Below are 14,947 nucleotides of genomic sequence, written 5' to 3'. Positions count from 1 at the left end.
CACACGCACAAAACAGGACGCCGTCGGCGTCAGAGGAGATGATGCAGTGGGGAGATGCAGGGACTGAGAGGAGGGGTTGAGGATGGATGGCATTCTCCAATGGTGCAGACGTGCTCTGGGAGTGCGTTAAGAACTAAGAGGTATATTTACATTTTCTGCGTCCACCCTCACCTCGAGAGTACCCCGCTTGGCCGGGTTGAGCACCAGGAAGCGTTTGAGGAGGTTCTCGCAGTCTGTGGACATGTAGAAAGGGATGCGGTACTTCCCTCTGAGCACACGCTCCCGCAGCTCCTGCAGAGAGAAGGATGAACGGACTGATCTCAGATCATTGCTAGAAGAAATGTAGGCACTGGGTTGTAGACTGTAACATCGTGCATAAGCTTTACTTTAATCATTTAAGAGAACCTGGACACTGCTTCCATAGGATTTGCACCATATGCACCATAAAAACCCATGGTACATGTAACACTAGCCAGTACCTACAGTTATATATAATCTGACCATTACTGTGTTAATAAGAAAGGGCAGCTTTTTGATTTTGGTGTTGTCCAAATTTCCTAATTTTTGAAAAGTACTGAATGCATTTAAATGAAAACTATGATTATTTTTATTATCGCTTTCTCAGTTGCTCTAATTGAGAGGATTGCTAAATGTAAAAACATCTTGTATTGTGTAACCTAGGATCCAATATATTAAGGTAGTCACTTTTTATTTATAGAAAATATGGAGAAAGAGCATCATCTCTCTCTTTCTGCTATGAGAAAGAAGCTGCAGCATCATGTCATCCACACGCTACCTTAAGATTCTGTCCGTCAAAGGGCAGCGAGCCGCTGACCAGCGTGTACAGTATCACCCCCAGACTCCAAACGTCCACCTCTGGCCCGTCGTACTTCTTTCCCTGGAAAAGCTCTGGTGCTGCGTACGGCGGAGAGCCGCAAAACGTATCCAGCTTGTTGCCCAGAGTGAACTCGTTGCTGAAGCCGAAATCTGCAATCTTGATATTCATGTCTGCGTCGAGGAGCAGGTTCTCAGCCTTTGAACAGACACACCAGTAACTTAGGCAATCTGCTGAGCCCATTCACAGTGGTCATCAGTGTTGGAGAGGCAGCCACATGAAGGCCAAAATGTTTAAATAATTATTTCTTCTGTATTGCTGTCATTCAGCAGCATGAAATTTGTTTTTGATGATATTATTGATAGACTTGTTTAATGATTATTTTTCAGACAAAGCCAAACATGGCAAGCACTTTTTCTGCCATTGCTTGATTAATGATTTTGTCCATAAAGTGTCAAGAAAAGTGCCAAAAATCAAAATCTATTTATTTATTAGTCCAAAAATCCAGGATTATAAGACTTTAAAAACACATAATGTCTCCTTTGTGAATGAATGAAGATTTCAACCCAGCCATCTGCTCTTTGCTGACATGTAGCTGTAGGCGAAAGACTAATTAGAAAGCTGAGATGAGTACACAGAGGACTCATCCTTCCAGCTGAAACACTGAACTGACATCGTGAGAGGCTTTCAGCTGCATGCAAACAGCACTCATCACAACATGTCTGACCGTCAAAATCTCAGCAGGTGTTGCTGCTGAAGCCACGAAAAGCCCAGAATTCCTCAGAGGCACAAAATGGCCTACAAGCCTGAGGGACAGTGTTTGGTTAAAATGTCGCTTGTATACCTCTTCTACATCGAGTGTGACATTTGGATGCGCGCTGAGCAGACTGCTCTGTGCTGCTCTGTCATCTCCCTACTCATTGATCATTGATGAAGCTTTGCAGAGGAAACACTTTGGATGTGCAGCTGCTGGCAGAGCAGATACATGGGCCTCTCTTCTCTTAGCGACTCCCACTGATGCCGAGATAAAAATACAGAGGCATCAATATTTATAGTTGGAGAACTAAAATGGAGAGCATCACGGCTGTGAAACAGAAGAGGCGGGAGAACATGTAGACAATTTATAGGGCCACCTACTTTTTCTTTTTTTTTAACACTCCTCCCACCTCTATGGTGCAAAGATTTGCTTCATGGTGGCCATAGTGGCCAAGGACACTGTCGGAAAAGGGAAAAAATGAGCCTCACTAGCTGTGTGTGTGTTGGGAACATGGGAGTTAAGATGGTAATCATAAAACATGTGCTGTTGTGACCTTTAATTTATGATGAACAGCAAACTCTTTAAAATCTGACCCTAATATAATATGTACATTATATCAGCTTCTTAAATGTGAAGATTCTGAGGACAGAAAGAGGAGTTCAGATGGGGATCAAGTTTCTCAAATACTTCAAGTTGAAGTAGAAATACATACAATACAAATGCCAGCTGGATACAAAAACTAATAACAGTTATCCCTTTTAATCTGAATTAATGACTTTCAAGTGAATGATGCATGATGCACACCACAGTGTGACCTATAAAGGCTTTTGGATAAATACTCAAAATTCAAGTTCGATCTTTTTTTTTTTTTTTGCTGCGTTTGCATTTTTTACCCACTCACCTTCAGGTCTCTGTGAACAATGTGCTTCTGGTGGCAGTACTGCACCGCTGATACAATCTGTGCCGAGAGAAACACAAGTACAGCTTTAGTTAAATGTCTGGTGTTGTGTTCTCAGACTGTGATAAAGGATGTGGTGTAGGAGGAGATGTGGTTGAAACTAACAGGAAAGATACAACTCAGCTAAGGTGGGGCTGACGACACCAGAGCGGTGAGAAAACAGGTTTGTGCAGTAGCTCTGTCGTACATTGGTCTGACTCGTAAGGCACGTACGAATATTACTAGTATCAGGGCACAAGGAGTTCCTTTGAGTGACACATTTTAGAGCTTACTGGAGTTTTTAAAATTATAATTTTTGAATCTTAAGTTTCCTTCATTTTTAAGGCTTTTAGATTTGCACAGAATTTTAGAGAAACCAACACTACAAAATGCAAAATGTTAAATATATCCACCAACTCAGATGCACAGAGCTTACAACTTAAACACTGGCAAAAAAGACCAAACTCAGTTTTTTTTTGCATGTTTTCAAATTGCATCAAGGTTGTGTCACTTTTATGAGCATTATCAAACAGTTCATAAAGTAGAATGGTAACAGGCTGGGGGTTACATAAACTTCTTCAACTGAAATTGCAGCTAGATCTGATTATCGAGGGACTGTTTCTCATTACACAATTTAAGATTGTTTTAATCTAAAATCTGATGACACCAGAGGCTGTTTCATTTATGATGCCAGATAACTGTCGTTCACAACTAATTAAACCAATACCAACACGGGCAAAGACAGAGAGAGTCTGAGTGTTAACCATGAATACATAACAGCCAGGTGTTTTGGACCAGCTTCCTAGCACTACACACTACAGTCGATGGCTTGTTTGTGACAGTCATGAAGAGGTAAGTGATGGGGAAGGAAGTCGGTTTAGACATCTCATCAGTCTCAACACAACAGAGACGCTTCTGTCCTCCGAGGACAGCGTCCTGTCTGAAGCACAGCCAGGAGCAGAGGTGTGAAACCAGAACACTGCAGGGGGAGAAAGCTGGGTACCTGTCTAAATTTAGCTCTGGCCTCTTTTTCCTTCATTCTTCCGTGTGCAACCAGGTAGTCAAACACCTCTCCTGCAAAAGAGAAGAAATTGAGGAAAACACTAAAAGTAGAGAATAAGCAGTGAGGAAAACAGATACGAAGAAGGTAGAGAAATATAAAGTGAATTGCAGCTTCTAAAAATCTGCAGATAAAAATAACTTGTACGCAGCTGGCCTGCGCCATCGCCCATGTGCATGGTTCGAGGGCGTTTCTTGACCATATTGAGTTGAGCTCGGCAAAGCTTCCTCCACACTGAGCCTCTCCTGGAGGCACAAAGCTGCCGCCGAGCTGAGCTCCACAGCAGCAGACCCTTCCCTCGGCCCACACGCACAACCAAAACGTGACTACACTCCCTCGTGTGTTAATTGAACTCGAGTTGCTGGTGTGTGCATGTGCACGCAAATACTCGGGTGATAGGAAAAAGAGAAAGAGAAAGAAGAAGAAGAAAAAAAAAAAAAAAAAAAAGCCTCCCCCACTTCTCTTGAATCCTCAAAACCCTTCCGCTCTCCCGGCGCTGACCTGCAGAGGCGGCCAGAGTGTGCGATTCTGTACTTATAAGCATCAATTCGTCAGTGCTCTCTGACTCAACCGCTAAAGACAGAATGAGCGTGCTGAAACTCTGTATGTCAGAGGTAAATGGCATGTCGTATGTTGTACATAAAGATGAGCTCCGGAAACAAAATTGGAAAGTACCATGAAAATTCACAAAAGACATGAATGTTCGCATTAATAAAAACTGCATGGAGAACAAAATTATAATTTTGTTGTCTTAAACGAATTTGAGGCACAAGACTGTAAGGCTTCTTAAATTCTGCCATCACTTTTCTTTGCACTGAATTTTCTGCTCTTAAAACATCAAAACATCACACACCAACATACTGCCAATGGTAACACTAATATTCTGACACTAAGCAGGTATTCTATCATGATAACATTAGTTAAGCTGCACTTCAAGCAACCTGACAGGGTCACCTTAAGATCCTGCTTGACTTCTGAGAAAAATCAATGACGAACTGAAACAAGTATTAGATTTACGTCATTAAGAGCTAATGCAATTGGCCAGTGATCAGAGTTCCCATCTCAGTGATAATGTGATTTGGTCCCCAACAAGCATGTCTTCACAATTTGTCGTCTCTGCTCAGCTCAGCAGTCCAATAATGAACAGCTCAAGCAATCGATGGAAAGATGTGGCATGACATGACATGAAATGAGAATTCAGAAAAAGAAAATTTTCCCCAGCTGAAGACTTCCAAGAGAAAACCCTTTGGTGGAAATAAGCTGGGGGTCTTACAGCTACATATAGCTCAAGTTGGAGGGTAGGCATAATTTATTGTAGCTGTTGCGTGCTCCCCTTTACTCCTCTTCATTTACTGCAGCACAAAACCCGACAACCAACTGACACCTCTTTCACAAGCTGCTTCAAGGAGACTGGGAGCGAAACCCTCAGCTGTCCTGTGACAAAGGCACCCACAGAAAATGTATTTGGGTGTTATCAGTGTTCGCAACAGTATGTATTGAAGGATTGTTTCAAGGCTCTGAGTGACAGTTTGCATGCCCTAAAAGGTAGTATGACTGAGACTTTGATAAAGTAAGGCAAGAGGAACTGTGGCAGCTGCCCGTGTGAACAAGACTATAATCCCGAATTCACCTACAGAAACATTTTAATCTCCTTTCTTCTTGATAGATCTTGTTTTTCTGTTGTCTTAGCTGAAGCTGATGTAAGAGGAAGTTAGTCTTGGCTTTTAAAGAATGCTTTTCCAACAAAGTCATTTATCAAGTGAACAACTGAAACCAGACAAACTAATGTTTACTTCAGTAGAAGACAAAATGTTAAACTCTGAAACATGCCACACTTCTTCAATAATGTTGCTTTTCTGGCTCTGGGGAGGCCAATCCATGACTGATCGTGTCCCACTGTGTGTTTTTATATCCAGATGTGCTTTTACTCCACTGGCAGTGTTTATGATCACTGTCATCCTAAAAAAAAAAAAAACGAGGCCGTTGCCAATCAGATGCTTTCCGGACGGCACTATGTGGTGGATTAAAATCTGACAGTATTCTTCTGAATTCAGAATTACAAGATCTTTAACACCACTGGCTGAAATGCAGCCCTAAATCATCACACAGCCTCCGCCGTGTTTTATATACATTTTCATGACAAAAAAGGCACAATGCACACCATGCCGAGATATGCCAGATTTGTCTGATAGCTCTATTTTATTCTGATCCAACTGTGTTATGATTGTCATTTGTCATAGATTCAGCAAAAGAGTGTTTTGGTGACAGGCTGCTAGTGACAAAGAGGCTAAAAATACAAGACCTATAGAAAGCTTAGAGAACTAGAACTAGAACCTATAGAACTTACAGAACTATTCCTCAAGACCACCTTTAAAACAAATTACAAAAGGTGGTTCAAGACTGAGGGTTCAAGACTTTCGCACAGTACAGTATACTTGCAGAAGGCAGGTTAAAGCTCAGGCTATGGTATAAAACTGTTGTTGAGCTCTTTGTACAAGTAATCTTGTTCCTTTTTTCCCTTTCAGGTACAAGTGCAGTTTGCAGATGATATGCTGCTCCAAAGATATATTAATTATTAACATGCACATTTATCACATTTGGCGTTAATAAATTATTCTTGGGAGCAGCACAGAGAGCAGATTTCTACCGACTATATGTGGTCTTGAGTGCAGCAGCTGTTAGTGGAGTTGTTTTTCTAACTATTTTGGGGGGTTTTTGATTTTCATGGGGGTCTAGGAAATTATAAAACCATAAAATTTGTTTAAAACCAAGCTTTATTATATAATTATATTTACTAAATGGCTGCCTAGGGGTGTAATAGTACATGGTTCATATTTACTTCCATTTTGAAGATTTGTTCAAATCTGACCAGTTCGAAGTATAAAAGAAATTAAGAGTTTGTTACGGTTGTTGTAATCAACTTGAAAGAATCCATTAAAACCAGAACTGCAACGTCAGCTTAAACACAGCAAAGAGTCACAGGGCCTCACACTTTCTCCTCTATCTCAGCGAAACTTTAGTGGAATTGCCGGTGGACAAAGTGAGTGGGGGCTTGTTGCTTGTGTTCAGTGTGAGCACCACATGGCGACCAGTGGACCGTAGAGTGTGAGCACAGAACTTGCAAGTTCTGGTATTTCCATTTCACCATGTTGTGAGTTAAAGTGTCGTGCAAAATAAAAACCACGCAGCATCTGCCAGCTGTCAAGACAGAACCTCGACTTCAGGCAAATATCATCCAGGAGTTCGAGCACGGCAACATAAAAGAACTTCTGCAGCCAAACTCTTGAAGCAAATGTTGCACTTACAGCTACTGTTACAATCCTAACGGTTATAATTCACAAGTTTGACATGTTGGAGATACTTTGCTAACGACTGTATCTGTGTCTCACCTCCACTGGCGTACTCCATTACCAGGTAGAGCGTCCTCTCGGTCTCAATAACTTCAAAAAGCTTGACTGCAAGAGGGAGAGAAAAAGAGAGAGAGGAATTATAAATTCAATTATGTCAAAAGACGGGAGAGATCCAGACAGAGGCAGTAATGAATTCATGCTCATGAACACGGAAAAATTGTTTCCAAACACACACCCCGAGTGAGTTGAAGAAAAAGTGAAGTCACGTGGAACTGTGTGTGTCGTGACCATGTAAGCACATCATAGTTGAGCTGAGCAGCACTCGGTATTTACTGTACAGTCCAAATTCTTTTTTTTCCCCTCTTTTTCCCTCCCCTCCTTCTTTTACTGCAGTAGCTCACCGATATAAAGGACTGTGTGATGAGCAGCTGAGAGCTGCACTGCTAAATATAGACAAGGTAGGATGAAAAACAAAGGGAATGTGGGAGGGGAGACAGAGTTTATGGGCTGGTGATAGCATTTACTATCACTCTGATAATTACTATTATATTTTTGTAGAGGAACTCAAGCAGAGAGGACATTTGGGGGCAAACAAAACAAAACAACAACAAAACAAACCAAACAAACAGGAAATTCACATTTTAAGAACAAAATGCACCGTGACAGACTTCTCTAATCTGTTTTATGACAAATACATTTGTCAATTTTACTAGTATATACTTATATGGTCATAGTACATACAAGTCCACTTTCATGCCTAGAAACATTACCAGAGTTGAGGGGAATACGAAAAAAGGAGAGAAAGGGGAAAAAAAAAAAAAAAAAAAAAAAAAATTAAATCCAAAAACTTAAGACATTTTCCCCCCAATTAAAAATCATCTGCTACACTGGCAACATCTGTATTTCCTCTAAAACGTACATGTAAATAAAGTCATCATCACTAGGACTTTTGGTAAGCTTTATAATACCCGAGGATAAAATATTTTTCTTACATTTTTTGGAATAATTCATGAAGATAAAATATAATATTAATTATTCATTTCAGCACAAAAGCTTTCCTGTGGCTACACATTCCATATTCAGACGCTCCACAGCTAAGGTTTGTTTGTAATGTAGGTTCCTTGTTGTTGCTGTGGTTTGGCGTTTGTTGGCATTTTTGGCTCTCGCAGACGACTCAGTGTTTCCAGCCTTCGTTATGGCTCAAAGCAGCGTGCGCTCTCTTGTTTACCGATCATACTCCGATTCCAAAACAAAGCAGGACGAACGGTCCTCCAGTTTCAGCCTCAATTACCGGCAGTTAACAACAGATGAAGGTAGTAAAGTCTGTTTGTCATCCGGGACAGCTTCCTGTTTTATAGTTTCTCTTTCACAAGCATTTTATAAAATGCCAAGAATGCAGGCTTCGACCTTATTACCAAAAAGGTTTCTTAGATGTCTTGTTACATGGATGTTACAAATTCATCTGCTCAAAAATCTCCTGACTTCTTTGATGTTTCAGTTCATGTACAAGTAAAAAGTTTAACAAGTTTAAGTTAGATACTTTATTGATCCCACAAAGGAAATTAAAGCAATGACAAAATGCATAGCAGGAACTTGTTGTTTCATTTCCACCAACAGAAAGGTCAAAAGGTTGAACCTGCATTTCAGTCATCCTCGTCATTATAAAGCTCATATACTTAAAATTCTTATTTCTAAACAAGAAGCACTTACCTATATTGGGATGATTCAAGATCTTCATTATTCTAACTTCTCTGAAGAGCTGAAAATGAGAAAAATTCAGAGTTTAGACTTCAGCATACAGACAGCAAATAGTCCACTGAGCAACAAACCACATTATTCAACCTCAGAAGATAAAAACCACAACAATAAAAGCTGCTGTATGTCTTTGAGCACTGAGCACTTTCATGAGGAAGTCAGCATGAAGTCAGACTATCCCAGTGGACTGTATGAGTTAACCTGTCCCTTTTCTTCATGACAAAACAACTGCAAAGCAAAGAAAACAGAGGCTTGATGTCAAAGTGTTTCAATGCAAATGCTTTTTTTAAGAAATATTTTTAGATAGCAGGCTTCAGACATGCCATGTCATTACACAGGAGGAGGAGAGACACATTCTGAATAAACTTTGAAAAACATTTGCAATGTTTTTCCTCGGCTGATTGCTTTGGGGAGGCAGGAGGTTTTACATGAACCAATCAAAACCTTCCACCCAACCTGTCCAACTGCAGTCACAGACTGCCTGTCTTATTTCAGGGAGCATAGCACTTGTTTGGGAGCTTTTGCTACACTTACAGTAGGCTAATGAGTTCTCAACAACACAAGTAAGTCATCTTGTCTTCTACCTGTCTCTACTCAACGTTATGTTGTGTGCAATGCTAGTTAGATGTGGCTAACTAGTTTTGTTCATATAGCGAGGGGTGAAAAGCTCCCAAAGCCCCCCAAAACTATCCATTAATACATTTTTAAGAACACATTGTCAAAATGTGTGACCATTCTTAATATATCAAGACTTCTTAAAACTATTTTTAACACTGCTTTTAAGATGAGTCCTAACATGGCATTTCAGGCTCATAAAACCAAACTCTGGTCTCTACTAAACATCCTCCGCATATTTGTCAAAAAAATGTGAGCATTGTGTCACTGCTGCTGACACAGTAACAGGATTACAGGAAATTCTGCGACATAGTGGTGGTTTGAGAGCCACTGACAGGCAAAGGTAATCTAAACTAAGTTCAACATGTGGTGTCAGATCTCCATCCCTCAGAAAAGGAAGACACTTAGCTGACACGCTTCCTCATTATGCTTCAGAGTGACCAGACAAGGAGATCTTTAGTGGCCAAAAATCCTTTTTAGTGTTTCGCTTTAGGAGGCATAAAGAGCACCACGTGCGATTTATTATTGAACTGCTGTAAACTACACCTCACTTTCTTCTCTTCCATAAAAATATAAAACAAGGTATCAATCTTTCATGAGGCCGGAGTAGTCCCAATGTGCTGGTGAGCTTGCTGACAAACAGATCTGGGACTGTGCAGCCCGAAAACACAAATAGTCTTCAATCAAATGAAGTAGTACGTGTTTCGGGAAAGATTTATCCACTGCGTTTAGATTTTTTTGGCCAAAAAGTGGAAACCTATAAAACATTCATCACATAAAACTGTCATCTTTTCCATAAATGAAGAAATGTTTCAGCAGCACTATAAAGGATCTTTTGCAGCATCACTTTTGCTGAAAATGCAGCTAAAATGTCTGAGTTAATAAATTTGTCTGAAATTGCACATTTCCCATATTTATCCTTTGACTACTGAACTGTTCTGCTGTTGTTTCTCCTGCCAAGTCTGTGAAATATCACAAACTGTGACAAGTTAAATGTTTAAAGCTGTAACACCAGTGTTTGTCCATAAGAAGGGTGATATTTACACTGTTAATCTTATCTGCTGATCAATAAATCAAACTTCAGCAAAATTTGACTGAAAAAATGTTTCAGCAGTATCTTACTGAAACGATCAATTGCTTCTTCTTCGTGGCTTTGACTCATTTGTCTGTAAAGTTTTGTCTGTTTGCTCAGCAGAGGGGGAAAACTACTGCAGTAAAACTTGTCTTTTAATGAGCCTTTATCCCCTGTCAGACGGATGGTTAGCTCTCGCATCTTAAACTCCTCCACAGCGGAGAAATTTGTGGATGCTTTTAACTTACAGCTATCTCCTCAAAATGGTGTTGATTTCCCAACCAGTTTTTTTAATAATTATTGCCTTTCTATTTTAGATGAAATCTGTCCGTTTAAGACGAGGAGTGTTTCTGCCTCTAAATCTCCTCCTTGGCTAAATGACAGTATTCGTTGTCTTAAACGTGATTGTCGTAAAGCGGAGCGCAAGTGGAGGAAAACTCATCTAAATGTTCACCTCCTCTATCTTAAGGACCTTTTAGCTTCTTTTAATAATGCGATCAGAGATGCGAGGGCTGCCCATTTCTCACACTTGGTTACAAAGAGCAAAGGCAATCCTAAGGTGCTATTCAACACTATTAGTGACATTGTTACTCCTGCTCTGCTCATGGCCCCTATTTTTCTAACAAGGACTGTGAAAATTTTTTCTCTTTTCTGCTTGCAAAAATTCATAACGTGAGAATGAGTTTTACATACTCAGCTCCTGTTATCTCGATCTCTACCCCATCCCGGCCCATTGTCTTGGATACTTTCTCTCCGGTTTCACTACCTGAGCTAGTGAAATTAGTGAATTCAGTAAAAGCATCTTCCTGTTCACTTGACATTATACCTGCATCATTATTCAAAAATGTCTTCCAGTCTATTGGCCCATGTGTGCTCACCTTAATCAACTCTTCACTGGCATCTGGTATAGTTCGGTTTATTTTAAAACGCTGCTATTCTCCCACTTTTAAAAAACCTCAACTAGACCCCTCTCTTTGGAGCAGCTACAGACCCATCTCTAAATTACCGTTAATCGCTAAGCTTCTAGAAAAGGTTGTGGCTAAGCAACTTATGGCAGCTCTAGATTAACATGGCATTTACGATAAGTTTCGTCAATTTCATTCCACGGAGACAGCTCTTCTTAGGGTCTCAAGTGATATCTTGATGGATAATGATGCAGGAAAATGCTCTGTTCTACTCATGTTGGACCTCACATCAGCTTTCGACACAGTTGACCATCACATCCTCATTGAAAGGCTGAAAAAATGGGTTGGTGTATCTGGAACTGCATTAGAGTGGTTCTCCTCTTATCTCCATCACCGATCCTTTTCTGTGGCAGTCTCCGATTTTAGGTCATCCTCTACCTCCCTTACTTATGGTGTCCCTCAAGGGTCGGTTTTGGGGCCTTTATTGTTTTTAATTTATCTTCTTCCCCTCCAGCATATAATGGGCTCTTTTGAGGACATTTCTTATCATTGTTATGCTGATGATATTCAGTTGTACATTTCTTTTATGCCCGAGGATTTATCTAAGCTTCAGCGTCTGAATGATTGCTTAGATTTGATCAAACGTTGGATGGCTGCAAATTTCCTCCAACTCAACGAGGGGAAAACCGAAGTCCTCGTATGCGCCCCTGATAGATTTCTATCGCAGATAGTGAAAGCCCTTGGTCCTCTCTCACTCCATGTTAAATCCTCTGTCAGGAATTTAGGTGTCACCTTTGACTCCAGTTTCACATTGGATGGGCATGTGAAATCTCTGGTTCGGTCTTGTTTTTATCATTTAAGAAATGTGGCTAGGCTAAGCCCGATTTTATCTCGATCTGAACTGGAGATTGCTATACATGCATTTATCTCGTCACGCTTGGATTATTGTAATTCGCTGTTTATGTGTCTTAGCAAAGGTTCTCTGGATCGTCTGCAGGTTGTGCAAAACGCTGCAGCTAGGCTTTTGACAAAATCCTCCAAGTACTCACATGTGACACCGTTGTTATCGCAGTTACACTGGCTTCCTGTTAAATTTAGAGTCGATTTTAAGATCCTGGTCTTGACCTACAGAGCTGTGCACGGACTGGCACCTGCCTACATCTTTGATCTGCTACAGCCTTATGTCCCTAGCAGGTCTTTGAGGTCATCTGATCTGGGCTTACTTGCTATAAAAAATACTAAGAGGAGGACTAAGGGTGATAGAGCTTTTGCCACTGTGGCCCCTAGACTGTGAAACTCTCTCGCCCAAGCATTAAGAACTGTGGACTCAGTAGCCGTTTTTAAAAAACAACTCAAAACTCACCTTTTAAAACTGCTTTTGGTTAATTTTTTGCCTGTTTTATTTAGTCTTTTTAAATCTTTTATGACTTGTAATTTTATGTGCAGCACTTTGTGATTCTGTCTTGAAAGGTGCTAAATAAATAAAAATTTATTTATTTATTTATTATTTTAAAACGATCAGGCGATCTCAGCGACAGACAAAGGGTCACAGACTGATTCAAACTAACAGATCCACCGGGACACCCTGATAACACTTTCTGTCCTGAACCCTGGACTGCGGCTGTCTGCCTGACATGCAAACAGATGGTTAGAAATAGCAGGTGTTGTGTTCATAATCAGTATGTATACAACAATTCCCTTTGCATCTAGCACTCTTTTTTCCACCTTTTTTCCTTGTGTAACATCCACAGAGCCAACAGTCAGTTCAAAAATTCAGAGAGGCAATGAAACATGAAATATGAACCAGGAAGTCCAGTTTGAAAACTGTAAGGTGGCAAAACATGGTGTACTGTATTGATGACAACCATAGCATAGTTACCCATAGCAGCAGAAATTGTGACTGTAAAAATACATCGTTCAGTCATTACGGTTTCTGGCAGGATTTTTCTTTTCAAAGAGGATCATTTCTGTGTCACAAGTCTAATATTTATCCAGCTGTTGAATAATTGACTATTCTGATTATTAATCCTCTTAGTTCACAGAAAATGTAAACGCTCCGAGCAGGGTTTTGTTAGAACTTCCCCTACAAGATTTTCTTGGTTTTCCTTTCATATCTTGGATAATAAGATCTGAAATATTAATAAAGGTTTCTCACAGGTGACTACATACTAGGTTCACTAATTATTCACTCTCTTTTTTGTCAGATTTCAGAAAGAATGTATTCTATTATCAACTGTGCATCCCCTATACTTAAAAAAAAAAAAAAAAAAAAAGGAGCGAGATTAACAGTAATTTTAAATGTTCAGATCATGTAGAGAATTCCAGCCGTGGGCAGTTGATAACTCGGATAATAAATTTTATGTCATTCCTTGCTCAGAGACAACTGAAGGGACAATTATGAACTGCAGTTAGCGAGGCCTTCAGGAGTCGACCTCTTTGGAAGCCCCCCCCCCAAAAAAAAACCACAAAAAAAAAAAAAAAAAAAAAAAAAAAAAAAACTGATCCAGGAGTTGTCTGGCCTCTGACAAAGATGAGGAGAGGAAGAGGAGCACTGGAGTGAGCTTGAGGTCTCCTCACTGTCATTACACCCTGCTCTGCCCGTCATTATACTCAAAATACTCTCCTGAGCTCTCTGAAAGTACAGGGGAATAAATCTAAGCTGGTTTTCTGTGTGACAGTGGAAACCTCTTCACTGCAGCTCAGAGAGGAAGTCTCTTTCCTTCTTACTGAAGAGAAGCTGAGAAGCTGCAGCTTTGAACAACCTCATCAGTGACAGAGAAGCATCTCAATTTATCTTTTCTATCTGTGTAACTTTGTGAAGACTTCGGTACAAACTGTGCTGTCCTATATAGCATATACAAGCCTTCTGAAACTTGGGTGGGTTCTAAACACAACACGCCAACAAGTACATGGGAATACTTTGTCAGGTATGTTACGCAGTAAACAGAATTAGTGGAAAAACTCTGGAGAGACGGGGCTGATTCACCACATAATACATAATTAGGTCGAGGACTCAAACCTGCTGGTGATCCAGTCATACCGCTGCAATAATGCACAGCTGTCCTGATTACGCAATCCATCTTATGATCGATACAAGGAACCTTTAGGCCACATGACACACAGTTTGAGGGTGAAGTCACACCTAAAACTAGTTTTTGTCAGACTACATTTTTAGTTGCTGCATTTTTCTGTTAAGATTGAAACGGCCTCAATTAAAACAGATCTGAGGTCTGTAAACAAAATCTCACGGGTGCTACATTAGATCATTTACTGGATGTTTTCTTTATAAACTCTCATCCCACCAGGTTAGACGCTTTGAGCTGAGTCATATCGAATCAGATTACAGCCCCTGCAACTTCAGCTAAGAACGATGGATGTCTGTGCACTTTTTGCAGTAATCGACCCCGGCTGTTTACTTCAGCTAAGAGAAAATATATCCCAACGGCAGTTTTCCTTTACTGTGTTTTGTTAAGTTCACCTCCTCAGTGGGCTTATTTTGTCCCTCCAAAGCTCCACCGTTATTGTTCTCATCCAGGCAAACAAATCAACCTGAAGGAATAACACTATGGTTCAAATTAATGGCTACTATCACACCATGTTTATGAGATTCAGAGAAGTCACCAGTGGTAAAAACAAACTTGAACGCTGGCTTCTCCAATCC

General features: G+C 40.3%; 1 protein-coding gene across 11 annotated transcripts in view; it reads right to left on the bottom strand.

Annotated features, from left to right (window-relative positions):
- mark3a (MAP/microtubule affinity-regulating kinase 3a) overlaps window positions 1-14,947 on the bottom strand; it is a 48,108-nt gene that overhangs the window by 22,071 nt on the left and 11,090 nt on the right. For all 11 annotated transcript variants that reach the window (XR_005609396.1, XM_039603339.1, XM_031753558.2 and 8 more), the window contains 6 exons: window positions 8,650-8,698; window positions 6,979-7,044; window positions 3,533-3,603; window positions 2,494-2,550; window positions 797-1,033; window positions 172-291 (listed from right to left, as the gene is read on the bottom strand). Coding sequence is in view for 10 of the 11 variants with exons in the window: in XM_039603339.1 (XP_039459273.1) it covers window positions 172-291; window positions 797-1,033; window positions 2,494-2,550; window positions 3,533-3,603; window positions 6,979-7,044; window positions 8,650-8,698 (600 nt within the window). In the remaining variant the exon portion in view is untranslated. The remainder of the gene's footprint in view (window positions 1-171; window positions 292-796; window positions 1,034-2,493; window positions 2,551-3,532; window positions 3,604-6,978; window positions 7,045-8,649; window positions 8,699-14,947) is intronic.

This window comes from Oreochromis aureus, linkage group 19 (assembly GCF_013358895.1).
Source record: "Oreochromis aureus strain Israel breed Guangdong linkage group 19, ZZ_aureus, whole genome shotgun sequence".
In the NCBI taxonomy this organism is placed as follows: domain Eukaryota; kingdom Metazoa; phylum Chordata; class Actinopteri; order Cichliformes; family Cichlidae; genus Oreochromis; species Oreochromis aureus.
This window is presented reverse-complemented; position numbering and strand designations above follow the sequence as displayed.